Genomic DNA, 27,990 nt, shown 5'->3' with positions numbered 1-27,990 from the left:
ATCCATCAACTTTGGGGTGGCAGGTAGCCTAGAACGTTGGGCCAGTAACCGAAAGGTTGCTGAATCGAATCCCAGAGCTGACAAGGTAAAAATCTGTCGTTCTGCCCCTGAACAAGGCAGTTAACCCAATGTTCCGAGGCCGTCATTGTAAATAAGAATTTGTTCTTAACTGACTAGCCTAGTAGTTAAGTAAAGGTTACATTTTAAAAAATTAAAAAAAACATTTAAACATTCCCTCAAGCACACCAAAACAATGAATCTGGTTCAGCCAAATCGCTGTAAAAAAAAAAAAAAAAAAAATCTTGAAGGGAAAATTTGTTCATCTACACTCAGAAAATATCCCACTTGATATTGTGCATGCATATGTACGAATGAATTCAGTGGATTTACTGTATGTGTCCCAATCTGTGTGTGACTGAGTGGAAAATGGCGAGTGAGGTCGGGCATACAGTGAGTTAGTATGCCCATTGGTGTGAGAGTGAGTATGTTAAAGACTAGGTGTGGAGACTTTGCGCTATTAAATGCAGCTCTTCCATCCCTGCTATATTTGTCACATACTCAGAGAGTGTTGCCACAGACAGTAGTGAGGCGCCAATGCCCACACCTGAGATATCCCTCGAGGTCTCACCTCCACCCCCAGGTGGGTAACCATGCACTGGTGTCATGCCCCTCTTTTGTCCCCTTCCCCACTCTTCCCAGGTGATTAATTTGCACACCACACTGAAAACACGCGTGTTTGTTGTTGTGTGTCCACCGTTCTTGTTTTTCTTGTTTTGTAATGAGATTTCTCAACTGTTCCTCGACGACACACACGTTCACATGCAAACATAACGCATATAAGTCAAAATAGTCTACGTGCGATCCGAATAAATCAACTTCCTGATAAACAGCACATACGATGCACATAATTCCGTAGTTGCACTGCTGCTACTGTAACACACTCCCGTGCTCACGTTGCTGTGATGCTTTGTCCCCAATACTGGCTTGTGCTTGTTCTACCAAGTGTGTGTGTGTGTGTGAGGTACTGAAGTATTGTATTGGAATATGGAATTATCCACAGGAAGAACATTCATTGTGAATGAGGAAGTATAGGTTTAATTGTTACATTCAGCAGGTAGCCATCATTAGACTTATAATAGATTCCGTTGACCATGTCACGTTCAAATTTCTGGGAACTGTTATGATTTGCTATGTGAAATAATGAAAATTGTTTTTTTAGAGCTTGTGGTACATTGCAATTAAGTCTTGTACAAGCTTGCTGAATAAGTAAAACTATACTTTCTTGAAGCCTCTAGGACTACCTATAGATGTGCAATGACCAGATTGGTAACATCCCGTAATTTTTTCTGCGTATTTGGCAAATAACTTTTTTATAATTTGTATACATTTTGATCGCCTGTCATGCATTCAGACATGACTGTCAATGGAAAGACCCATTCTGGTTGCTGGCTATCTATGCTTATTCATGCCCAGCCAGCACCTCATACACACTGCTCAAAAAAATAAAGGGAACACTAAAATAACACATCCTAGATCTGAATTAATGAAATATTCTTATTAAATACTTTTTTCTTTACATAGTTGAATGTGCTGACAACAAAATCACACAAAAATTATCAATGGAAATCAAATTTATCAACCCATGGAGGTCTGGATTTGGAGTCACACTCAAAATTAAAGTGGAAAACCACACTACAGGCTGATACAACTTTGATGTAATGTCCTTAAAACAAGTAAAAAATTAGGCTCAGTAGTGTGTGTGGCCTCCACGTGCCTGTATGACCTCCCTGCAACACCTGGGCATGCTCCTGATGAGGTGGCGGATGGTCTCCTGAGGGATCTCCTCCCAGACCGGGACTAAAGCATCCGCCAACTCCTGGACAGTCTGTGGTGCAACGTTGGTGGATGGAGCGAGACATGATGTCCCAGATGTGCTCAATTGGATTCAGGTCTGGGGAACGGGCAGGCCTGTCCATAGCATCAATGCCTTCCTCTTGCAGGAACTGCTGACACACTCCAGCCACATTAGGTCTAGCATTGTCTTGCATTAGGAGGAACCCAGGGCCAACCGCACCAGCATATGGTCTCACAAGGGGTCTGAGGATCTCATCTCGGTACCTAATGGCAGTCAGGCTACCTCTGGCGAGCACATGGAGGGCTGTGCGGCCCCCCAAAGAAATGCCACCCCACACCATGACTGACCCACCACCAAACCGGTCATGCTGGAGGATGTTGCAGGCAGCAGAACGTTCTCCACGGCATCTCCAGACTGTCACGTTTGTCACATGTGCTCAGTGTGAACCTGCTTTCATCTTTGAAGAGCACAGGGCGCCAGTGGCGAATTTGCCAATCTTGGTGTTCTCTGGCAAATGCCAAACGTCCTTGCACGGTGTTGGGCTGTAAGCACAACCCCCACCTGCGGACGTCGGGCCCTCATTCCACCCTCATGGAGTCTGTTTCTGACCGTTTGAGCAGACACATGCACATTTGTGGCCTGCTGGAGGTCATTTTGCAGGGCTCTGGCAGTGCTCCTCCTGCTCCTCCTTGCACAAAGGCGGAGGTAGCGGTCCTGCTGCTGGGTTGTTGCCCTCCTACGGCCTCCTCCACGTCTCCTGATGTATTGGCCTGTCTCCTGGTAACGCCTCCATGCTCTGGAAACTACGCTGTCAGACACAGCAAACCTTCTTGCTACAGCTCGCATTGATGTGCCACCCTGGATGAGCTGCACTACCTGAGCCACTTGTGTGGGTTAAGACTCCGTCTCATGCTACCACTAGAGTGAAAGCACCGCCAGCATTCAAAAGTGACCACAACATCAGCCAGGAAGCATAGGAACTGAGAAGTGGTCTGTGGTCACCACCTGTAGAACCACTCCGTTATTGGGGGTGTCTTGCTAATTGCCTATAATTTCCACCTGTTGTCTATTCCATTTGCACAACAGCATGTGAAATTTACTGTCAATCAGTGTTGCTTCCTAAGTGGACAGTTTGATTTCACAGAAGTGTGATTGACTTGGAGTTACATTGTGTTGTTTAAGTGATCCCTTGATTTTTTTGAGCAGTGTATATACACAGTGGGGAGAACAAGTATTTGATACACTGCCGATTTTGCAGGTTTTCCTACTTACATGGCATGTAGAGGTCTGTAATGTTTATCATAGGTACACTTCAACTGTAATTAATGTAAATTAATTACTTGAAAATCATACAATGTGATTTTCTGGATTTTTGTTTTAGATTCCGTCTCTCACAGTTGAAGTGTACCTATGATAGAAATTACAGACCTCTACATGCCTACATGCTTTGTCAAAATATATATATATATATATATATATATATATATATATATATATACCTACACAGTGGGGAGAACAAGTATTTGATACACTGCCGATTTTGGCAGGTTTTCCTACTTACAAAGCATGTAGAGGTCTGTAATTTTTATTATAGGTACACTTCAACTGTGAGAGGCGGAATCTAAAACAAAAATCCAGAAAATCACATTGTATGATTTATAAGTAATTAATTTGCATTTTATTGCATGACATAAGTATTTGATCACCTACAAACCAGTAAAAATTCCGGCTCTCACAGACCTGTTAGTTTTTCTTTAAGAATCTCTCCTGTTCTCCACTCATTACCTATATTAACTGCACCTGTTTGAATTCGTTACCTGTATAAAAGACACCTGTCCACACACTCAATCAAACAGACTCTAACCTCTCCACAAAGGCCAAGACCAGAAGGCTGTGTAAGGACATCAGGGATAAAATTGTAAACCTGCACAAGGCTGGGATGGGCTACAGGACAATAGGCAAGCAGCTTGGTGAGAAGGCAACAACTGTTGGAGCAATTATTACAAAATGGAAGAAGTTCAAGATGACGGTCAATCACCCTCGGTCTGGGGCTCCATGCAAGATCTCACCTCGTGGGGCATCAATGATCATGAGGAAGGTGAGGGATCAGCCCAGAACTACACGGCAGGACCTGGTCAATGACCTGAAGAGAGCTGGGACCACAGTCTCAAAGAAAACCATTAGTAACACACTACGCCGTCATGGATTAAAATCCTGCAGCGCACGCAAGGTCCCCCTGCTCAAGCCAGAGCATGTCCAGGCCCATCTGAAGTTTGCCAATGACCATCTGGATGATCCAGAGGAGGAATGGGAGAAGGTCATGTGGTCTGATGAGACAAAAATATAGCTTTTTGGTCTAAACTCCACTCGCTGTGTTTGGAGGAAGAAGAAGGACAACCCCAAGAACACCATCCCAACCGTGAAGCATGGAGGTGGAAACATCATTCTTTGTGGATGCTTTTCTGCAAAGGGGACAGGATGACTGCACCGTATTGAGGGGAGGATGGATGGGGCCATGTATTGCGAGATCTTGGCCAACAACCTCCTTCCCTCAATAAGAGCATTGAAGATGGGTCGTGGCTGGGTCTTCCAGCATGACAACGACCTGAAACACACAGCCAGGGAAACTAAGGAGTGGCTCCGTAAGAAGCATCTCAAGGTCCTGGAGGGGCCTAGCCAGTCTCCAGACCTGAACCCAATAGAAAATCTTTGGAGGGAGCTGAAAGTCCGTATTGCCGAGCGACAGCCCCGAAACCTGAAGGATCTGGAGAGGGTCTGTATGGAGGAGTGGGCCAAAATCCCTGCTGCAGTGTGTGCAAATCTGGTCAAGAACTACAGGAAACGTATGATCTCTGTAATTGCAAACAAAGGTTTCTGTACCAAATATTAAGTTCTGCTTTTCTGATGTATCAAATACTTATGTCATGCAATAAAATGCTAATGAATTACTTAAAAATCATACAATGTGATTTTCTGGATTTTTGGTTTTAGATTCCGTCTCTCATAGTTGAAGTGTACCTATGATAGAAATTACAGACCTCTACATGCTTTGTAAGTAGGAGAACCTGCAAAATCGGCAGTGTATCAAATACTTGTTCTCCCCACTGTGTGTGTGTCTGTGTGTGTGTGTGTATGTATGTATGTATGTATGTATGTATAATACATATATATATATATATATATATATATATATACTGCAGTGTTTTGAGAGGCTGCCAGTGCTTTTGCTCAAGGCATGCTGCTCCAGCCTGGCACTGTTATCTGCTGTACAGAACAACCGGTAGAGACTGAGGGGAAGGATCCACAGCCCATAGAGGTGATTAAGCCTGTACAGCCAGAACCAGTAGAGAATGGGTCTAAAGAACCAGAACCAGAGGCGGTTGTGGTCGGGGCTAAAGAGCAAGTCGAGTCTGTGAACTCTGAAGTAAAGGAGGAGGCCCCGTCCCCTTGCTCACCCCCACTGCCTGGTAAGTCAAATTCACTCAGTCTCAAGCCATTCACAGTAAAAGCGCATGCTGTTTACTATAACGGAAGGCCCAGCATTTTTCCTGATCAGGTCATGTGGTTAGGAAAAACTCCAGGCCATACTCATAAATAGTAACAAGCGAGTCCGTTCAATTGTCCCACTCTCAAACCATTGATTGAAGCAGTTTGACTCTAGTCTGTAATAGAGTTAGATCCATAGTGCTGGTCTTTGCAAAGGCCCTTTATCTTCTCCCAATAGATCATATGGGCCAAAGTTCCATTCAAATCAGGCAATGGACTGATAGAATCTGTATGAATCAGGGTTTTATTTGGATTGAAGCGCTGTTTGTAATGACAGACAGACACCTTTTGCCTCAATGGCTGCTATGACCCAATGTGATGAACTTCATTGGCATTTACACAACAACAGCCATACATTGGTTCATGCTTTGCTTTCTGCAGATTGTTGACTAGTGCATTTTTATATACAGTAAATTCAAATTCTTCTAAGGCGAAAGTGCCCCCAAAATCGTGTCTGATAGCTTTGTCATGGTTAAACAGCACATATAGGCTATGTGTAAATGCAGCGTGTCTGCTGTGTGCACAGTTCAGTACGACAACTTTACGGCACATACAGTTGGAGTTAGCAGTTTGTTTGTATTAGAAATTGATGACTGAAAGAAACTTAGTGCTGTGTGAGTAGAGGAGATGGACGGTAACTTTAATCTGTGAGAGCCTTGTCCCAATTCAGCAACCGTGAAGGAGGAAGCAGAGCCAGTTGTTACGGAGGTTAACCAACCGCCAGAGCCTGTTGTTACAGTGGTTACCCCACCACCACCCCCGCCTCCAGAACCAGTTGTTACGGATGTTACCCAACCGCCAGAGCCTGTTGTTACAGTGGTTACCCCACCACCACCACCACCACATCCAGAACCAGTTGTTACGGAGGTTACCCAACTGCCAGAGCCTGTTGTTACAGTGGTTACATTGGTTACCCCACCACCACCCCCACCCCCACCTCCAGAACCAGTTGTTACGGTGCAGGTTACCCCACCCCCACCTCCAGCAGGTCTGGAAGAGTGTGTGTGTCTGTGCAAATGCACAAACATGTGTATGTGCATATGCAAGAACGTGTGTGTATATAGGTAGGCTACGTTTATGTGCGTATGCACAAACATGTGTTGATGTGTGTATGTTTGTGTGTGTATTATTGTGTGCGTGGCGTGTGTGTTTTCTGTGTCTATTCTTCTCAGTACAGTTTGCAAACTGTTTATAGCTGAGGGTCTAGGTTTCATAGTGAGGCTATACTGTAGCAACAAGCACAGTGCTGTTGACAGCCGCAGCAGCAGCTGCTGATCTAGACGTATGGAAGGTTATATCTCTCCGCAGTTGTCACTCATCACTCAGCATTGCTCCAGTGCCTTTTTACCACAACAAAGGTCAGTTTCATATGTCCCTTCTGTTTTGCTCAATCCCCACCCCCCTTGAACGCTCTCTCTATCACACCCTTATTTTTAAGAAATAGCACCCATTGTGTGGACTTCCGGTAATACCGTATACCCCGGTGTGGACAGAAACAGGATGAAAATCTGGATACCGCCCAACACTACTCTCTATAACGTCTCTGGAGGTGGAGCTGAGCTCAGTTACTCTTTTGATCAACAAAAAGTTTCTAAGTAACAGGGTTTATCTTGGATAGTTAGGTCTTTAATCTTTCATATCCCTTGTGGACATTCTTGTGTTCTTCTGGCCGCTGCTTATCAACTTCAATCTCTCTCTTCCTCTCACAGTGCTTCTCACTTGCGCTTCCAGCTTTCCTAAACCAAGCTTGTGGTGTTACGCATAATTCCTTTATCTTACGTACACGTGTGATCTCTTACATCACCGTCCACTCCCATCTCATAGACACTGGTGTGATCTCTCACAGGACACGCTTCGATCTCACGATCAACACATTTATGGTCTTGTACACTTCATCTATCCATTTCAAAGACATGCATATGTGGTGGTGTTGTGTCGTGTCGGTCCCATGTTCTGTCTTGTCTTGCATGCTTTGTCTTGTGGCTTGTCTTGTTGGCCTGCCTTGCCGGTGATGGACTTGGAGCTTTTGATAGGTGGGTCTGTGTCAATCACACCTTTATTGCAGATAAAGATGATGACGCTACAACCAACACCCCATCACCACCGCCCCCACCAGGTTGGTAACCATGACAAACCATCCTCATTTCCCCCCCCTTTCCCATCTTGTCAAGTCGGTTACCATGGAGACTCCACTATAGGACAGGGCTCCCATCAACAACCCAAAAGTACATTTTGAAGGAGTCAGTTACTGTGGGGAAGAGTCTAACTATAGAGAACACTATGGCTAGATGGTGGATGGGTCTCTTACCTGTCTTTTAAACACAAGGTTTTTCTCAGACCTTTGGAATATATTCCTGATATGCATTTAATACTGGCACATGGCAAGTGGTTAGAATTTTGCTGGTTAGAATATTCAGGATCAGCTCCTAAACTATTGCAATATATGTTTGTGCATATCACATATGTTGTTTACATGCATGCCAATTCAAAAATGCCAAAGTATAATTCCTACAAGCACACAAACCTTTATTTATTATAATTTTAAAATAAAGGTATGGATGTGAAGATCACATCTGACATGTATACTGTATATATACACACACACAATGCCTTCAGAAAGTATCCACACACCTTGACTTTTTCTACATTTTGTTGTCTTACCCCCTGAATTTAAAATGGATTAAATTGAGATTTTGTGTCACTGGCCTATACACAATGATGTCAAGGTTGAGATGTTTTTTGAAATGTTTACAAATTACTTAAAATCTTGAGTCAATAAGTATTCAACCCCTTTGTTATGGCAAGCCCAAATAAGTTCAGGAGTAAAAATGTGCCTAATAAGACACATAATAAGTTGCAGGGAGTCACTTTGTGTGTAATGACAGTGTTTAACAAGATTTTTGAATGACTTCCCATCTCTGTACCCAACCATACAATTATCTTTAAGGTCCCTCAGTCAAGCAGTGAATTTCAAACACAGATTCAACTACAAAGACCAGGGAGGTTTTCCAATACCTTACAAAGAAGGGCACCTATTAGATGGGTAAAAAAAAAAGACTGAATATCCTTTTGAGCATGGTGAAGTTACTAATTACACTTTGGATGGTGTATCAATAGTGCACTGTCGCTACAAAGATACAGGCGTCCTTCCTAACTCAGTTGCCCGGTGAGAAAGGAAACCGCTCAGGGATTTCACCATGAGGCCAATGGTAACTTTAAAACAGTTACAGAGTTGAATGGCTGTGATAGGAAAAAATGGAGGATGAATCAACACCATTGTAGTTACTCCACAATACTAACATAAATGACAGAGTGAAAAGAAGGAAGCCTGTACATAATAAAAAAGATATTTCAAAACACGCATCCTGTTTGCAATAAGGGAGTAAAGTAAAACTGCTAAAAATGTGGCAAAGACTAGGGAGGTTTTTTTTAGGATAAAAAGAAATGGAATAGAGCTAAACACAGGCAAAATCCTAGAGGAAAACCTGGTTCAGTCTGCTTTCCAACAGATACTGGGAGACAAATGCACCTTTCAGCAGGACAATAACCTAAAACACAAGGACAAACATACACTGGAGTTGTTTTCACTTTGTCATTATGAGGTATTGTGTGTAGATGGGTGAGAGGGGAAAAAACAATTTAATCCATTTTGAATTCAGGCTGTAACACAACAAAATGTGGAATAAGTCAAGGGGTGTGAATACTTTCTGAAGGCTTGGAATATACACACCAGTACCATTCATGCCACGTATGCTCATCATGTATACTGTATGTATATTATATGTTATGTGTGTATATATATGATGATATTATACATGTTTTGGTTTGTTCTAGACCTCAACTATGTTGATACCATACCGGTTCTCTTGTCTTGAATTGTCTTATATGTATTCATATTTAATTCATTGGAAATTGTTGGTATAAGTAATTGGAAGTTTCATTTCATATTTTTTCTGATTACAAGGCCATAAGGACAATTTGTCATACTTTATTTTGTCAATCATCACAAAGGGTCAATTGCAAAATATTCTTCACCAGAGTCAAATAAATTGACTAGATAACACAAATTAATTTCAGTAATACTATGCTTTCTTTCACAGAGGATGCCAATACAGTCAAGAAACTGTCTATTGAGCTGCCTAGTAAGATCTTTCTGTTAATTATTACAACTATAGCTCTGACCAAACTGGTCTTTTTGATCAGAATGTTACAACTGCCTGGATGTAGGAAACATGTTCGGAGACATGTTTATTTCTAGAAGGTGTTTTGTGTGATTTTGAAGTTAATTATTTTTCCGACCTTCAGATTGTCAACAGTGAAACATGAGGCAAAAACATCATAATAGATTTTTATGAAAAAAAATAAATTAAGATTTTAAGGGTCTTTTCTGATATTTTCTGTCTGGCACATGAATGTTATACATATTTTATGTCAACACATTTGGAATTCTGATCGTAATACAACAATACAGTTTGTATAAAACTTTATTTTAAGAAATACAAAGGCATGAAAGAAGATTCAAAACTGATTCTCCTCACTGGTGAAACCTAACAATATACAACAATGTACATAGTTACAGCTTTTGATTGGCAGCTTGCATCATTATGTGAGAATTCGTCAGGGCTCAGCTTGCTTACTGTTAGATGTCTTGTATTGCTTGCTGGTCCTGAATGTTTGTGTGTGCTTGCTTCTGTGGACTTTACAGTACTATTTCTTATAATATGCTGTAAATTTCTCTCTGTCTTTGTTCAGATGATAGCGTCCATGTGTCAGCCATGGGGAGAAAAGACTCAGGTAATACTATGTAACAAAAGCCGTAATAACCATCCTATTAGAGGTGACGTTTTCAGTAGCAGAGCTCCAGAATAGCAGTATCCTCTCTGGAGCAAGCCCACTCACGAATAGTGTTAGTCTCTTAGCTGGCTCTTTTCATTTTCCCTGCATAGCTGGTCCAATGGAACCTGGCTTGGCATTCTTTTAAAAGCCCAGGTTCATTTGGACTCATTTGAAAAATACTGGTTTCCTAAAATGTCATAGTTCAACCCCTCCAATGCTTGTAGGAAGATATGGGGCTTTTTCAACATCTTTTTTTCAAACATCATGGGAAAATGAATGACATTTCACATAAGTAAGAAGTCAATTCAATGAATTAAGTGACCTAGTTGAGTGTTAGTCTTTGAGTCAGGGATGAAGTAAACTGGGGAGGGTAGCTGGGTCTTTGCAGTAGGTAGCGAGGGGTGGGGCTGAAGGGACTCCCTATGTAGGTCTGTCTATAGCAGTTTCATCACATGTTGAGCATGGCGACTGCTGGCATCAGTCCCTAGTCCACTGAGATCTCAAAGAAGACCGGATCATTTAGAAATGGAAGAATGTATCAATCGATACACTTTTGCACACAGTAAAGGTGTCTCTTCCGATATGGTATTCATTCAAAACCCGTAACGCTTTTCCCAGTACAGGTATTTGTTCTATGTTCCATGTTCTTATGCTTTCCATGTTGCAAAATGTTATGCTTTCCATGTTGCAGCTGCCATGAACAGCTGAGGAACAGTGTGAATGTATTTCTGTCTGTCTATCTACCTTGGGAAGTATATAACTTTCAGATGAATACAGAGAAGTGTGCTGACAGATTGTTGAAGCCATTGAGTACAGTATACGAGGAGTGTGTTGGTCTGTTGGTGTTGAGTCTTTGTGTGATGGTGTGTGTCCGTCTCTCCTGATCGACCAGTGTGGTCTCTGGGAGAGGGACAGGCTCCAGAGGACCTTGACAAGCCCGTAGACACCCCACCGCTGTCCAGCCTGCTCATAGAAAGACCCCAGGGCGGATCCATCACTGTGGGTGAGTGCCTGCAGAGTGAGCTCTCCTCTCACAGCTGCTGTAGACCAGAGATTATATACTCATAGAGACATTTTAAAACCCTTACATGTATTATATTTGTACTGGTCAAGGTCTTTTAGATTTGGCTGTCTCTCTTGTTAAAATAGCCTCTTCTCACTGCCTCTCTCTCTCTCTCTATGCTTCTGTCTCCCTCTATCTCTCTCTGCCTCCATCTCTTTCTCTCTCTCTTTCTCGCTCTTGCAATTGTATTTATTCTCTCCAAGAGAAGGGACCTCTGGTAACCATGTGTAGGACATCTTTCCACCTCAAAGGCTATACCCACCATGGACATGCTGTGTTTTACATGTTCACAAGGTGGAGACATCTCCTTTGTTGCCAAGGTGGAGGCCCAAGACCTGCTCCGTAAACCCACCATCAAGTGGTTCAAAGGGAAATGGATGGACCTTGCCAGCAAGACCGGAAAGCACTTGCAACTGAAAGAAACCTTTGACCGACGCACCAAGGTAGACACCTCCCATGTATAGCTCTATGTATGTTAACACACACACACACATTGGTCCCCTAACTGTCCTTCCAATACCTATGTATCACCCTGCAGATTCACACATTTGAGATGCATATCATCAAGGCCAAAGACAACTATGCTGGAAACTACAGGTGTGAGGTCACCTACAAGGACAAATTTGACAGCTGTTCCTTTGACCTGGAAGTGAAAGGTTTGTTGCACTGTTTGAGTCTCCATCATACAGCAAAGAACACTCGCTGAAACACGAGCAGTAATATACTGTGTTATTGTTTTGCATTATTGTCTTTCAGAACTGGAACAGTCACAGAGTGTTGATATTCGATCAGCCTTCAAAAGAAGGTAATGAGAGCAACACAATCTGACCACGTTATTTCGATTTTTTGAAAACAGACAGTTAGTAGACTAGTTTTCAGAGTCAACAAAAGAGTGATATTTTTACAGTTAGTGGTTACATTGAGCATTTGAATAATGAGTATCCTTTTTTCTCATAATGATAAATATGACAAAAGTAACATTAAACACAAACTTCACTGGTTTCGAGCAAGATTCATTACACATGGCAAATAAACCTGAAAATGTACATTTGAGCATCAGATATGTGGATGGGACATTGTGGCTCAGTAGGAAAACCATGGCTCTTATCACAAACCAACATGAGAACATAGTGTCTGAAACATAATGACCATGAAATCGGATGTGATTAACCTTTATTAAGGTAATTACCAATCAACGTGTTGAACAGCACAAAGGCCAATGCTTGCATTTGAAACTCCCTCCCAACAATGTGTCTGAAAGCAACGCAAAACATCCCAGCCCCATAGCATTATCCCAACGTAGCTGCTCAGTGATGCTCCTGCAACACAGCAGAAACATTGTGGAAATGTTGTCATATGCTGGCTGGGATCGCTCTCAATACTCCTTACACAAACCAGTTCATTAGAAGCATTTCATTGGAAATGAATCGAAAGGGTTTTTGTGTAAGCCACCAATCATGTGTTAGTCTGAACCTAATGCATTTGATTGAAGTCAGTAGCCGCTGCTTTGCGTTGTTCTTTTAGCATTGTTTATCTAGTTGCCTGTTACTGTTTCTACTCTGGTTAAATCTCCATTAATCTCTTCTTGTTAACAACAGCAGTGAAGGACACGAGGATGCAGGGGATCTTGACTTTAGTGGTCTTCTTAAACATAGGTGAGAGTCACTGTCCGTCCTCAAGGGGACAGTCTTATTTTGTTTTGTTTTTTACTATGCCCTTGTTTTGGGTGTTGACCTCTTTTCTTTTGCCCCAGCAACCACCATTGAATCTTTTACTCTTCCAAATTGCTTTCTTATTTTGTTACATGGTTATATGTGCATTACAATATAGTATAATATATTAAAGTGTATTAAATATAATATATGAAATATAGTACAGTATATTAGTTAGTACATAGGTGAAGTAACATGTACTGTAAGAGTACATCATTTCATTAATATTAGGTTTTACAGTGAATCACATACAAAGTTACTATCTAGTACACTATCTACTCTCACATATTGATAACTGTATTTTTGAGTTTCTTTTTTTCATTTGTAAATACAAATCTACATTTTTTTCTTGGTTCAGACAACAGCATGTTTTTTCAATGTACTGCCAGTACAATAGACCTAGACAGACCGTGACACATCACTGAGGTAAAATTACACATTTATTTGGGCTTGTCTCTTCTTCTTCCCTACACATTCAGAAACCAAAGGTTAGTAGAGAGAATAACCTAGGTAATTAAACGATTAGACCTTACTGCGGGGTAAGTACTATAATCCTGTAGCGTCCCCAGCATGGAATGTAGTTCTAGGATCTGGAACAAGCAAGAGTGTTGGCCTACTGTAGCAAGGTAACACTTCATTTACAGCCACTTCATTCTCAAATGCTCCATTAACAATCAGTAAGGATGGAAATGGACTTTGCATCATAAACGTCTCTCTGCTGTTTGGGATGACCACTTTTTTGATCAACAGTAGAGTTCAGTAATACTGTTTATGAGGCAAAGGACTCCCATTTCGGATCATTAATGATCTGCTAGTGGATCATTTATAAATGATGCTGTGAAATAGTGTTATCACTACAATGTCATTTTATTTCAACTTAGAAATACAAGGCACATATCACAATGTTTATTTCAGTCTACAAAGTAATTGCCTGAAAATAAACAAGAAGAGAGATGCATAAGAATGAAATAATAATTCCATGCTTTTTTACCTCCAAAGCTTTCCGACATTTGGGAAAATGTCCATGAAAGAACGGCCTGATTGAATTATCTTTATTTAGCTGCCTAATGGATCTACTCACGCCCAGGGCAACATGCTTATTAACCTGGATCTCACAGATCTAACATCCCCTATGGACGCCCAGCCTTCCATCTCTAACACGGTCAGAGCGTCTCTGAAGTGGTGATGAGTGAACATACTGAGACACAAGGCAAAGGGATGGGCAATGTGAATAGAAAGAGGAGGATGTAGACTTTATCAGCAGCACATCTTGGAGTAAGATCTCCCTATATTCCTGCATGCAGCACCTAGATCAGTAGTTCTTTCCCAAATTGTTTCATTCTGTTTACCCCCCCTTCCCCAAGGAACAAAAGTAGCCTAATAGCATTTATCCGTTTATGACCTTTTTTGTTATTCATTAATACAGCACTGGTTAAAATGTATTTTCTCTTGCAAAATCTCACCCTAAAGGCAAGTAACAATGTCCAGACTAAAAGAACTCGACCATGGTCAAAACCCCTACCTGAAACATATTCAACTCCCTTGTAATAATCTGATCCCTCTACTTTCCTCAGCAGTAAAACCCTTCCTATAGGATATAATAGACTAGCCACCCCCTCTCCCCCTGTAACACCTCATCCAGAGAGGATGTCAGAGGACAGGTACAGGGCTTCAAACCACGCCCATCCCTTTGTGTGACATGTCCTGAGGAACTCTGTAGGGAGAGAAAGATGGGAGGGAGAGAACGTGTGCCTGATATAAGGAGAGAGAAGAAGAGAAATGTTTTAAAACACAGCAGATCAGTAGGACAGTGGAGGGAAAACACTCTTGAAAACTAATTCAGTAGGAAGTCCCTATCTATAGTAGATACAACACAGAGTAGTCTTCCTTCAGCGCAGTCACTGCCCCTTTTATAGTACCCTCTCCCCTTTCCAGAACCTCCTTCCCTACCCAATACCCCCATAGGGAGCAGTTCCTCAGGACACGTCGCGATAGCCCAGAGCGTGGCCCCAGCCCTCACACCCTCCCCTCGTGTCCTGCCCCAGGGAGCCCAAGCAGGATGAGACGCCCGAAGTGGACGTGTGGGAGATCCTGAAGTCGGCCAGGCCAGACCAGTACGAGAAATCGCCTTTGAGTACGGCATAACAGACCTGCGGGGTCTGCTCAAGAGGCTGAAGAAGACCAAGAAAGAGGAGAAGAAGAGTGAAGGTGCTGAATTGAGTGTTTGTCCATGTGACTGTGTGTCACTGTTGGGATTATGCTGCACTATGGATTTATATTGTTTAGCTCATAATCAGCTAATCTGTGATTATTCAGGGGAAAGGCTCACATTTCACTGGTTTTCTATAGGATGAATAACCATTGTCATGGGATATTATCTTTTTGACAAAGCTTTTGCCAAGAAGTTGGATCCAGCATACCAGGTGACAAAGGAGGGAAGATCCGCTTAGTGGTGGATCTTGCAGACCCCACAGTAGAGCTGAAATGGTACAAGAACGGCCAGGAGATCCGTCCAACTCCAAAGTATGTCAAGCTTTTTCTTCTTTCTCCATGTGTTAGTCTTCTATATCTTTTCCTCTCTTTCATCTTCTCACAAATGAAAGGCATTTTTGGGAGTTCCTCATAAAATGTGTTTCATTCGTGATTTGGTCCTCATTGCCAGTCCCCTGGTACTTGTAGTTTTTATCTGTTCCTTGTCACATCTCTCAGCATTGAAAAGCAATGGTTCACATGCTAGTGTTTCTGATGGTCTCGTGGTGCAAGCAAGCAGGGACGCATACACCCAAACTTGCACATCAAAACACACATTGTTTTACACCAATAATTGCTTTCACATAATGACACACACATACAGCCCTGTGTGACCCTGTTATGAACAGGGTCTACTGCCTCAGCTCTTGTCAACCAGGGACAAGTCTGACCCTACATGCCCTTTACACCCATACAGAGCTCCCATTGTGCCCAGACACACACACAGCTACAGGACCAGCCCAAGATCTCTGCACTGTAAACCATTACCAGCTGATGCCCAGTGAACAAATAACATTCTCTCAACACTAATGTGGTGTTGATAAGATGCCACATGCATCTCACCAACGCATCAAGAACGTTATTTGTTTTCTGGGCAGTGTGTGGCGCTGAGCTACATTTGAGTGGAAATGCACTGTTTGATGATTTAAATAATGGTCCTTTGCTATTAACTACAGGTCCTTTTCTGTACAGGGAAATGGCGGTACCTTCTCCACAGGTCTTTAACACTTGGCTTTGTAACAATCAATGGATGATCTATTGTTTTGATAGCTGTGTACTCCACTAATGTTAGTGTACCATAAATATAATTTGGCGTAGTTTAAGTGTATTGATCTTACCACATTGTGTTGTTTTCTTAGCTCTCTCTGGAAATCATTTGTATAATTAAGTGATAATGCCCGAAAAGCCAGTGTTTCGGGGATATATTGGCACGGGTGTTGTGCAAACTGGCTTCGGGGGCATTATCATTTTTATACAACGGATTACCAACATATTCAAATAATGATTGACATATTTTCATTTTCAACATTATTTTGATGAATTTATTCATACTATTTCATCCTCTCACTAGATATAGTCCCGACACAAATCTAGGGTTGCTACCCAAGCCGGCTGGTCGTTGGTTCTATTGGTTTGGTTGCCAGAGACTCGACCCAGTCGTTCAGTCTTTTTGTTCTGTATCTATGGACGTGACCCAGTTGTTCGTTCTAAATGTTCCATTGCCATACTGGCTGGCAATGTTCTTATCCCTTGCTTGCTAGCTAGTCAACTACGGCTAACTTACAGTGACGTCAAATAGTGCAGCCAGAATAACAACAGTAGCTGCATTTGCATTTCTTTAAGCTGTTTTCCAGTGACATTTATTCAGACACAACCATAACACTGAGGCGCGATTCGCCTGGCATAGAAAATGTGCTCTCTCGTCAGGACACTGTTGTTCAGATGAGCTAGCCAACAACAGACTGCAAACTAGTTGCACTTTGTTGACATTTTTTTGTATATATCCATAAAAATTATGCCAGCTGATTCATGATTTCAACTGGCTAAGAAACACTGCCTGCCTGTCTGTCTGTTTTGACTCTCGACACGTTCATTACTATGTAACAGCTGGAGATGGTTTCAATATTCAAATTCAATGTTGCAAATGTCAGAGAGACAGACAGCAAGGTTTATACAAATCTCTGCTGTTAAAAACTAAGTGTTAGTCTAAAATAAATGATAATGTCTAGATGTTTTTTTATAGTGGAGATCAAGTTTATAAAGTGCCTGGTGGGCTGATGAGACAGTGGATTGTGCAGTCAGATGGAACAGAGTAAATAGGCATTTTAACATCATAGATTTAGCCATTGGTGATTTGTGGAACAGACCCAGGATGGAATTAGACCCACCCATTGTATAACTACTGTTAATACACATACTTTTGAAAGTTAATCTCCTCACTCAATCTAACATCTGTATTACTCGATGTTACAAGACCTCTATGTACCCTCAAAATGGTAAGTATGTACTTAGATTCTAAAAAGTGAAGGGTCAATCTCAGGCTACTCTCAGTTGAGGTTGTTCAAAGCCAAGCCAAGTTAAAGCCATCTGGGAGGTTATTGCAGTTTTCTGTTCCCTGGTCTCCAGTGGTGTATTTCCCAGGATTCCCTGTTATGAAGATCTCTTGCTCTCTCTCTCATTTTGTTGTAACACTATTGGCTGTTACAGTCCCCTCCTCTATCCTTCTGTCCTATTTGTCTGTCTGTCATGCCGTGGTGCTCATCCCTTTTCTCTGCCATAATCACTTCCTCCTCTGGCTCCATTCCGGCTCCACTGCTGACCTTAAGTCAAAGGAAGTAAGTCCACCCGTCCTACATCCCTGACCTCTGGTGTGACCCCAACCCTCTATCTACTCTATTCCTCTGGGTGTGCACTGACAACCCACGCTGATGCATGTTGGGATGTGTTTGTTTGTGAATGGGGGCGGGTCTCTGTATATGAATTTGTCTGTATATCTTCACATTACTATGATTTCAATGACAAAGGTTTTTGATTAATAAACTAGCACAACATTTTATTCTTAAAATAATCTAATATAAAATAATAAAATAATACATCTATTTCTGCTTTTGGAAGACACAAGTAAGCAAAGGCAACTGTCTGTAGCTCTGTGGATGATATGAAGTCTTGAAATAATTGCCATTCACAAGCATATATGATATAATATAACTTTCTCTCCAAGCACATATAGTCAGTCACAGTATGTTGATATCCAGTGATTTGATTGATTGATGCACTTGCTGCATAGGTTTATCTTTGAGCAAAAAGGCACACAGCGGATCATGGTCATCAACAACTGCGGCCTGAATGATGACGCTGCCTATTCCGTAGCCGCGGGAGAAGAGAAGTGTACCACAGAGCTGTTTGTCAAAGGTACCCCTCTCCATCCCATCATCCTTCTCTCTTCATTTTAATGTCTCTTTGAGGAATTAGTGGGACCAGAATGTGGTCTCTCCACAATTTCACACTTCACTGTTTCTAATTATATTGATGCCTTTTATGATTTGTATCTTACCTTGCTGCAGAGTTACCAGTGAAGATTACTAAAGAGATTGAGGCGGTGAAAACGACAGTGAACGAGAGGATTGAGTTAGCGTGTGAAGTGTCTGAAGAAGGAGCTCAAGTAAAATGGTAGGGCTATGTCAACTTATTGTGTGTGTGTGTTTTTTCCCCCCTTGTGTCCCTGTGTGTTTTCCCTTGTGTCCGTGTGTGTGTGTGTGTGTTTTTTCCCCTGTGTGTGTTTTCTCCTTGTGGCCCTGTGTGTGTGTGTGTGTGTGTGTGTGTGTGTGTGTGTGAGCCTCTAACCTTTCACCTTCCCCCTCAGGTGTAAGAACGGCGTGGAGGTCCCGACCGGGCCCCGGTCACGCTACCGTGTCAAGTCTGAGGGGCTGAAACACTGGCTAATCATTGACGATGCCTCAAAGGAGGACACTGGAACCTTCTCCCTCATGGCCTCTGGGGGCACCTCTGAAGCCAAAGTCCAGGTTGAATGTGTGTATTTCACTTCCCTCTCCTTTCCTCACACGTTCTCTCTTACTGAGAAACTGTAGATCAACTAAATTGATGACTATTTTTTTTGTTCTATCCTCTTATTTCTTTCCATTCTTCCCTTCATCAGTGAAGCCACTGAAGATTATTCAGGATTTGCAGGACATGACAGTGCTTTTGGGCCAGCCACTGAAGATGCACTGTGAGATCTTCCCTGGGAATGTTCCTGGTCGTTGGTACAGGAATGGACAGCTGATCCAGTCCAACGACCGCATCAACATCCTGCAAAGAGCCAAGTATGTCACTTCCCTCCCACTCGCCCATCTCCTCAGCCCCATACCTGTGTTCATGGGGGTTTCATACCTGGTCAAGTAACAGAGGAAAAAATTCTGGGCCCAAATCAGGATTCACCATTAGGCCCATGTAACCTGAGCACGAAAAACTCTGGGCCTTAGCCCTTCCCTCTGTCCTCCTGTCTTTTTCATATTGTTTAAGCTGTCTTCTCAGGAGCAAGCCTACAGTATTCACTTGTTTTCTTGTTTTGACAGGAACCACCGATTAGAAATTGTGAACAGCACCATTCACGATGCCGGGGATTATACCTTTGTGCCAGAGGGATACTCTCAGAGCCTCTGTGCCAAAGTTCATATCGTTGGTACAGTTATTTTAATGATACAAAACCATCCGTGTGTTGATAGGAATATTATAGAGCACTTACTTGTTTTCTTCCTTGTCCCGTTCTTACAGATCCTCCCAGGGTGCACCTGGAGAGCTTGAACTTCCCTGACAACACGGTGACCATTGTGGCAGGAAATAAACTCCGCGTGGAGATTCCCATCAGTGGAGAACCAGCACCCAGAGTGGTGTGGATGAAGGGAGAGAGGGTGAGTGCTGACCTGGGTCAAAATAAGCTTCATTGGGCCTCCCGGGTGGCGCAGTGGTTAAGGGCGCTGTACTGCAGCGCCAGACTCTGGGTTTCGCGCCCAGGCTCTGTCGTAACCGGCCAAGACCGGGAGGTCCGTGGGGCGATGCACAATTGGCCTAGCGTCGTCCGGGTTAGTGAGGGCTTGGCCGGTAGGGATGTCCTTGTCTCATCGCATACCAGCGACTCCTGTGGCGGGCCGTGCGCAGTGCGTGCTAACCAAGGTTTCCAGGTGCACGGTGTTTCCTCTGACACATTGGTGCGGCTGGCTTCCGGATTGGATGCGCGCTGTGTTAAGAAGCAGTGCGGCTTGGTTGGGTTGTGTATCGGAGGACGCATGACTTTCAACCTTCGTCTCTCCCAAGCCCGTACGGGAGTTGTAGCGATGAAACAAGATAGTAGCTACTAAAAACAATTGGATACCACGAAATTGGGGAGAAAAAGGGGTAAAAAAAATAGGCTTCTTTGTGCTCAATTGTTGTCATAAGTACAGTATACATACTGTACTGTATGGGTACAGTACAATCTACTATTTGCCATCGTAGGTAATCCTTGACTCGGGCCACCGTGTGCGAGCTGAAACCTTCTCGGACCACACCAGCCTCACCATCGACATCGCAGAGAAGGAGGACACAGGAAACTACAAGATAGTCCTGCAGAACGAGGCTGGGGAAGCAGGGGCTAGCATCAAAGTCAAGGTGGTGGATATCCCAGACCCTCCTGAAGTTCCCCTGGTCACGGAGGTGGGAGGAGACTGGTGCTCTATGACATGGGAACCCCCGATCTATGACGGAGGCTCACCCATCTTAGGTAGGTCTGTGTGGGTGGTTTTATGCTAACAAGTTGGATATTCTGGTGTTTGTATGTGATATAGAACTATGCTTTTCCCCAAAGGCTACTTCATCGAAAGGAAGAAGAAGCAGAGTTCCAGATGGATGAGGCTGAACTTTGACCTGAACAAAGAGACCACATTTGAGCCTAAAAAGATGATTGAGGGTGTCCCGTACGAGGTGCGCGTCTTTGCTGTGAATGCCATCGGCGTGTCCAAACCCAGCGAGCCATCCAAAGCCTTTGTGCCCCTGGGTGAGTTCTGAGTACGCAATGTTCGCTTGGCAATGTAATCTTTGTGACAAAGCCAGTGAGGTGACACTTACAGTACAAAGGCGTTATCCTCTTATGTAAGCCAATACAGTTTATCCTGTGGTTATATCATATCACGATAGTGGGAGAAAAATGAAAGAAATACTGTGTGATAGTGCAGGCCATTGTGTGGGCTGCCCTTCCCCTTTAAAGCTGTTCCTCTGATACCCTACTATTCCAAGCATTCCGCATTCTGACTGTGACCTCCACTGGACGTGGCCGGGGCTTTAGGAGATATTAAATATGTCTTTATAATGGCTGCCAAATCATCTAGGGCTTATAGGTTTAGGAGATCAGCCTCCACAGGGTTCAATATGAGTTAAACGTGATGCAGAATATAAGAATAGACGTTAAGAGCCGCCCCTAATCAGATCTGTTGAACAGATTGATGACATACCAGCGCCAACTAGAGAGTGGGTGTCCCACACACATGGGCATGGAGGTGTTTCTTAGGTATACTACATTGTATGCATTATACTGTTCTTATGGCAATTGGAGATCCACTTTTGACAAGGCATACTATACATGCAAGGAAATGTTTGTGTGAAGTCAACCTTTGTAACACTCTCACACTGATTGCTCTCAGCTGTGACCAGCGAGCCCACCATGCTGGTGGTGGATGATGTCACAGACACCACGGTGACCATGAAGTGGCGTCCCCAGACACCATTGGAGCTGCAGGCTTAGACGGCTACCTGGTGGAGTATTGCATCGAAGGAAGTAAGAAGCATTCGATTGACATGCCTCCATCGACAAATAGACTTTGTCTTTTATAACTAGAACCCACTTGACTTTTCATGATCAGGAGAAACTCCTGGCCTGTTAATAAGTATTACCTGCTGTGTTAAGTCTATGGACATGTTCTCCACAGCTGATGACTGGAGAGTAACCAATAAGGAGCTGACAGAGAAGACTAAGTACACCATCACTGGTCTCCCTCCAGAGGCTAAGATCCTGGTAAGGGTAAGGGCCATCAATGCTGCCGGCGCCAGCACTCCCAGAACACTTCAGCACTCTATCCTGGTCAAAGAGGTCATCGGTGAGTCCTAGCCACTCTCCACTTCTCTTTTTGATGTCTGTATTTATTATTTATTAGCCAGGCTTAAGCAACAGGGCTAGGAACATGACATTTGAAACACAAGTCCAAAAGACAACAGTTCATCAAATATTTACAGTGACTTCGGAAAGTATACAGACCCCTTGATGTTTTCCACATTTTGTTACGTTACAGCCTTATTCTAAAATGGATTTAAAAAAAATAAAAATCAGCAATCTATACAGAATACCCCATAATGACAAAGTGAAAACAAGTTTTTAGAAAAATGTGCAAATGTATTAATATAAAAAAAAAAATACCTTATTTGCATAAGTATTCAGACCCTTTGCTATGAGACTCGAATTGAGCTCAGGTGCATCCTGTTTCCATTGATCATCCTTGAGATGTTTATACAACTAGATTGGAGTCCACCTGTGGTAAGTTCAATTGATTGGACATGATTTGGAAAGGCACACATCTGTCTATATAACGTCCCACAGTTGACAGTGCATGTCATGGCAAAAACCAAGCCATGAGGTCGATGAATTGTCCATAGAGCTCCGAGACAGGATTGTGTTGAGGTACAGATCTGGGGAAGGGTACCAAAAAATGTCTGCAGCATTGAAAGTCCCCAAGAACACAGTGGCCTCCATCATTCTTAAATGGAAGAAATTTGCAACCACCAAGACTTTTCCTAAAGCTGGCCGCCCAGCCAAACTGAGCAATCGGGGGAGAAGGGCCTTGGTCAGGGAGGTGACCAAGAACCTGATGGTCACTCTGGCAGAGCTCTAGTTCCTCTGTGGAGATGGGAGAACATTCCAGAAGGATGACCATCTCTGCAGCACTCCACAAATCAGGCCTTTGTGGTTAAAGTGTCCAGACGGAAGCCACTACTCAGTAAAAGGCACATAACAGCCCGCTCTGAGTTTGCCAAAAGGCACCTAAAGACTCTCAGACCATGAGAAACAAGATTATCTGGTCTAATGAAACCAAGAGTGAACTCTTTGGCTTGAATGCTAAGTGTCACGTCTGGAGGAAACCTGGCACCATCCCTACGGTGTAGCATGGTGGTGGCAGCATCATGCTGTGGGGATGTTTTTCAGAAGCAGGGACTGGGAGACAAGACAGGATCAAGGTAAAGATGAACAGAGCAAAGTACAGAGAGATCCTTGATGTAAACCTGCTCCAGAGCACTGAGGACCTCAGACTGTGGCGAAATGTCACCTTCCAACAGGACAACAACCTGAAAATAGCTGTGCAGCAAAGTTTCCCATCCAACCTGACAGAGCTTGAGAGGATTTGCAGAGAAAATGGGCGAAACTCCCCAAATACAGATGTTCCAAGCTTGTAGTGTCATTCCCAAGAAGACTCAATGCTGTAATCGCAAAAGATGCAAACAAAGTACTGAGTAGAGGGTCTGAATACTTATGTAAATGTAATATTTCAGATTGGGTTTTTTTATAAATTAGCAACAAATTCTAAAACCTGTTTTTTCTTTGTCATTATGGGGTATTGTGAGTAGATTGATGAGGATTATTTTTATATTTTTTAAATCAATTTTAGAATAAGGCTGTAACGTAAAAGAAAATGTGGAAAGTCAATGGGTCTGAATAATTTCTGAAGGCACTGTAGATAAAAAATAAAAATATAATTTTCTTTAACGGAAATCACATTCCATCCACTTATCTGACCTGTCCTCTTCCAGAACCACCTAAGATCCGCATCCCCCGCCACTTGAAGCAGACGTACACTCGTAAAGTCGGAGAAGCCGTCAATCTCGTTATTCCATTCATGGTAAGGCAATAACAGAAAATGGCTCAACCACCTTCAGTAAAAGCCCTTTAGTAAATCATATTTAGTTAGATTCATGCTCCTATGCAATATGTGACATGTAGGGAAAGCCCAGGCCAAAGGTGAGCTGGCTGAAGGAGGGTCAGACAGTGGACCCCACGCAGGTCACTATCCGCAACACAGACTGTGACAGCATCATCTTCATCCGCAAAGCAGAGAGGAACACTCTGGGAAGTACGATATGAAGGTGGAGGTGGAGAACCACGTGGACAGCCATCGTAGACATCCAGATAGTAGGTGGGTCAAAGGAAACTGACAGGAAGGATATCCTGATCTCACTTACAGATAAAGTTGTTTAGGCATAGATCAATTAAGCACTAAGCATCAGTCATTTTTACAGATTTAATCAAAGTAGGAAGTAGAAGAAAAAATACTATAAGAAGGAAAGATCTCATAGTAAAGAGTTGATCGAGTTTGAATGTTTTTAGTTTGTTCTGCCCTTTATTCCCTATCAAATTATTCACAGCAGCTAATGTCTAGAACATAAATAAGACCCATACTGATGTTAATGATGTTAACGGATTCATCTCTCCACTCAGACCTCCCAGGGCCTCCACAGTGTGTGAAGATAGATGAGGTCTGGGGGGGAAACGTGGCTCTGGACTGGACCCCTCCAAAGGACAATGGCAACGCCGCCATTACAGGCTACACCATCCAGAAAGCAGACAAGAAGACCATGGTATGAGTCTGCTGAATGCATCACTTAGTACTGTACTGTATGGAATCAGTATGAGGGAGAGATTTTTTACCTCTGTATGTATTATGCATATGGAATTCAGGTGTTTGTGCTAATCAATGTTATCCCCTGCATGTTTAAATGAATCTGCTTTCTGTGGACAGGAGTGGTACACGTGTATTGAGCACTACCACCGCACCTGCATCACCATCACAGAGCTGGTGGTGGGGAACGAGTACTACTTCAGAATCTACTCTGAGAACATGGTGGGTCTGAGCGAGGGTGCCACCCAGACCAAGGACAGCGCCCTCATTGTTAAAGAAGGTATGTGTGAGCTCCTCTGTGGGGGGGTGGGGGGGGGGTACCGTATGGAGAGCAATGAAAAATATGACCAGTATGTCATCCCCCTCTACTTTCTAATATTATGGAACCAACTCATTCAAAAAGCAGATCCAGGACATGAACCTCAGTCACTTCTTTCTTCATTTTCTTCTTTGTTTTTTGTCACAAAAGGTAACAATACAGTGATAAAATATTACATTTTTACAGAATTGGACCAGTTGCTTTCATTCAAAGATGGCTTATACACTACATATCATGTTTCATTGTACTACTGTTAATGCGGATGTTGCTGTTTCTGACCACAGATGATGAATTAAAATACTGTCTCTCCTTCAATCATGATCACAAGGGAAATTCCCCCATGATACAGCCCAGCGCCTGTATCATGTACAACCCCATTCTTCCTCCCTTCCTCCCTCTGCAGGCATGCAACTGAAGAACCCAGAGTACATCGACCACGACTTCAAAGAGCCTCCCAAGTTCACCCAGCCCCTCATCAACACCTTGCCATCGCTGGTTACAATGCCACCCTCAACTGCAGCGTCCGTGCCAACCCACGGGTAGGTGTAGCCCGGGTCCCAGATCTGTTTGTGCTGTCTTGCCAACTCCATTTCAGCAATTGGAGTTGGCAAGACGGCACAACAGATCTGGGACTCAGGCTAGGGTAGGTGTATAGGACTGTACTTAGACAGTGCCTACACCAATTCTCCGGGAATGTTCTGTCCAACTAAACTCCTGGACATGGTTGTGGTATCATGTTCCCCATACCCCTCCAGCCTGTTCCCCATACCCCTCCAGGATGGACCAGGTCCAAATGGTCCAGGCCCCCAGCTGTATGCTGAAAGCTTTACACCTGCAGCCTGCTCTTTCTGACCGCCTCTCAATCACGGCAGCCTTTACACCTGACAACTATCCTCTCTCTAACAACACATCTCTAGTCAGCTGCCTGAAGTTTTTTGTTGAGAGGTTAAAAAACTGATTAAATAAACAGACCATGGGCACTATGTAAATATAAGGGTTTATCTGATTAATGCACTCTTGGTTGTGAAGATATGACTGTTCATACACTGTTCTAACAGTGTTATCTCTAACTTGAACAGTGTATTGGCCCTCTCACTGAGAAAATAGTACAAATCCACAGACCAGTAAAACATTGCAATGTATTGAATGCTTTTGAAATAATGTACTACAACATATTGAGTTGACAAATGTTTTAATGATACAGTGGCGAGGACTTTTATACTACTTGATAAACATTATGGGGAGTAACTTGCGAAACATCCCTGACTTAATTGAGTATTGATATTTTAGAGGCTTCTCTGGGAAACGGGCTAACCTTCTCTGTTTTTGACTTCAGCCCAAAGTGATTTGGATGAAGAATAAGATAGCCATCATTGACGACCCGCGCTACCGCATGTTTAGCAACCAAGGGGTCTGCACCCTGGAGATCCGGAAACCCAGTCCCTACGACGGGGGCATGTACTCCTGCAAGGCCATTAATTACCTGGGTGATGCACTAGTGGAGTGTAAGCTGGAGGTTAAAGGTCAGTTTTGGCTGGAGGGGTACCTGGTAACCTGTGGTGTATGTTATCCACATGTGTACAGTGTTAGGTGTCTAGACTCTTTGGTGACGTAGATCAGTACATAGTTTGTTTCAGTGACTACACCACCAGAAGCCCGTCCATATCAGCTGTGGTCCTGTAAGTATCCGTCATACATATATCGTATATGATATATGCTTATATTGTCATATACAATATCCATCACCCCTGCTACTCCAATGAGGAACAACGTATTACATCACATGGCTGAACTCAATCTATGCATTTCCTTCTCATTTTTTTTAAACATGTTCATCTAGTTACAGGTGTTCATACAAGACTTCAGTAATGTCACTTGTGTTCAGCCAAATCCTGTTCATTCTGACTACCACTGTTGAATTTCCTACCACAACTTCAAATGTCACATCGTCAAATGTAGCATGCTTCACCAATACAGCATGGTCCAATACTTCCTAAGGCGTCATCACACATCAACACTTCATAACTCAAACACACCAATACGTATTGTTCTAGATGTAGTTCCCTTGTTTAATAAATACTATCTTGTGGCTCCATGTTTTAATGTTTCCCCTCAACAGATGGTGATGTTCCTTCAAGTGCGTGTTTAACTCCTCATATAAAATGAGTTCAATAACTGACCAGTATTCCCTGGAGAACACAATAACTCCCCCATGTAAACATTTGGATAACCCCTCTTCTCTTCTCTCCCCCCAGTCCCCACTCAGGATTAGTGAATGTATGTTCTCATCCAAGGTAAGCTTTCATATGGTTTTGGCATATGAAGCTTATGTCATTCATTCTGCATCTGTCAAAGGCCAATAATACAGCTTTTCTCAGCAGTACTAGGTGGTCTATTTAAGTTCATGCCCACCTGTCTGAAAGAGTACCAAGGGAAGGAATGCAAGAGTTCAGGGCTTGCCTGCTTTAGTCCAAATGGATGTGTGATATGTACAGTAACATAATATATTGTGTATGTTGCTCTAGACACTGTATGGACAGTGTTCATTGGAGCCAGTTACTTTCCAATAACACTCTAGGGTTGCTGGGTGGCTGTCTAAAGTCAAGCGTACCCCTAACATTTCAGAAGTCTATTTTAACGGTTGGTGTGACGTGCCTGCCTGTATGACCTGTGTTTCCCTGGTAACCGTGTTTGTTCCTCATCTAACATATGCCAAAAGGTGAGTAACCTTCAAAGAAGTGAAAATGGCCTGATTGTGACATCAGAGTAAATACCAACATTTGCAGAGCATGGCTCTTTATTGAAGATTAAAGGTTGACATTATGTTTACATTATTTTCCAGAAGTCGTTACTCCAGGATGGTGTCCTGTACATACGTGTTATATTTACTGGGGTGATAAGATATAATTCATCCATAGATCACTTTCTGCTGA

At 42.9% G+C, this 27,990-nt stretch overlaps 1 protein-coding gene across 1 annotated transcript in view; it reads left to right on the top strand.

Annotated features, from left to right (window-relative positions):
• Positions 1–27,990, top strand: part of LOC112216997 (myosin binding protein C1) — a 36,195-nt gene that overhangs the window by 6,852 nt on the left and 1,353 nt on the right. Inside the window, 35 exon segments of the mRNA XM_042298001.1 lie at positions 563–640; positions 5,128–5,322; positions 6,072–6,389; positions 7,467–7,517; positions 9,502–9,543; positions 10,154–10,195; positions 11,130–11,240; positions 11,595–11,743; positions 11,839–11,956; positions 12,057–12,105; positions 12,899–12,955; positions 15,058–15,134; positions 15,137–15,220; positions 15,404–15,433; positions 15,436–15,535; positions 18,330–18,454; positions 18,607–18,712; positions 18,906–19,072; positions 19,200–19,365; positions 19,618–19,724; positions 19,817–19,953; positions 20,537–20,801; positions 20,886–21,074; positions 21,718–21,786; positions 21,789–21,851; positions 22,003–22,170; positions 23,873–23,961; positions 24,063–24,177; positions 24,180–24,225; positions 24,227–24,255; positions 24,558–24,697; positions 24,859–25,018; positions 25,461–25,538; positions 25,541–25,596; positions 26,394–26,580. Coding sequence (XP_042153935.1) covers positions 563–640; positions 5,128–5,322; positions 6,072–6,389; positions 7,467–7,517; positions 9,502–9,543; positions 10,154–10,195; positions 11,130–11,240; positions 11,595–11,743; positions 11,839–11,956; positions 12,057–12,105; positions 12,899–12,955; positions 15,058–15,134; positions 15,137–15,220; positions 15,404–15,433; positions 15,436–15,535; positions 18,330–18,454; positions 18,607–18,712; positions 18,906–19,072; positions 19,200–19,365; positions 19,618–19,724; positions 19,817–19,953; positions 20,537–20,801; positions 20,886–21,074; positions 21,718–21,786; positions 21,789–21,851; positions 22,003–22,170; positions 23,873–23,961; positions 24,063–24,177; positions 24,180–24,225; positions 24,227–24,255; positions 24,558–24,697; positions 24,859–25,018; positions 25,461–25,538; positions 25,541–25,596; positions 26,394–26,580 — 3,963 coding nt within the window.

This window comes from Oncorhynchus tshawytscha, linkage group LG15 (assembly GCF_018296145.1).
Source record: "Oncorhynchus tshawytscha isolate Ot180627B linkage group LG15, Otsh_v2.0, whole genome shotgun sequence".
Taxonomy (NCBI): domain Eukaryota; kingdom Metazoa; phylum Chordata; class Actinopteri; order Salmoniformes; family Salmonidae; genus Oncorhynchus; species Oncorhynchus tshawytscha.
This window is presented reverse-complemented; position numbering and strand designations above follow the sequence as displayed.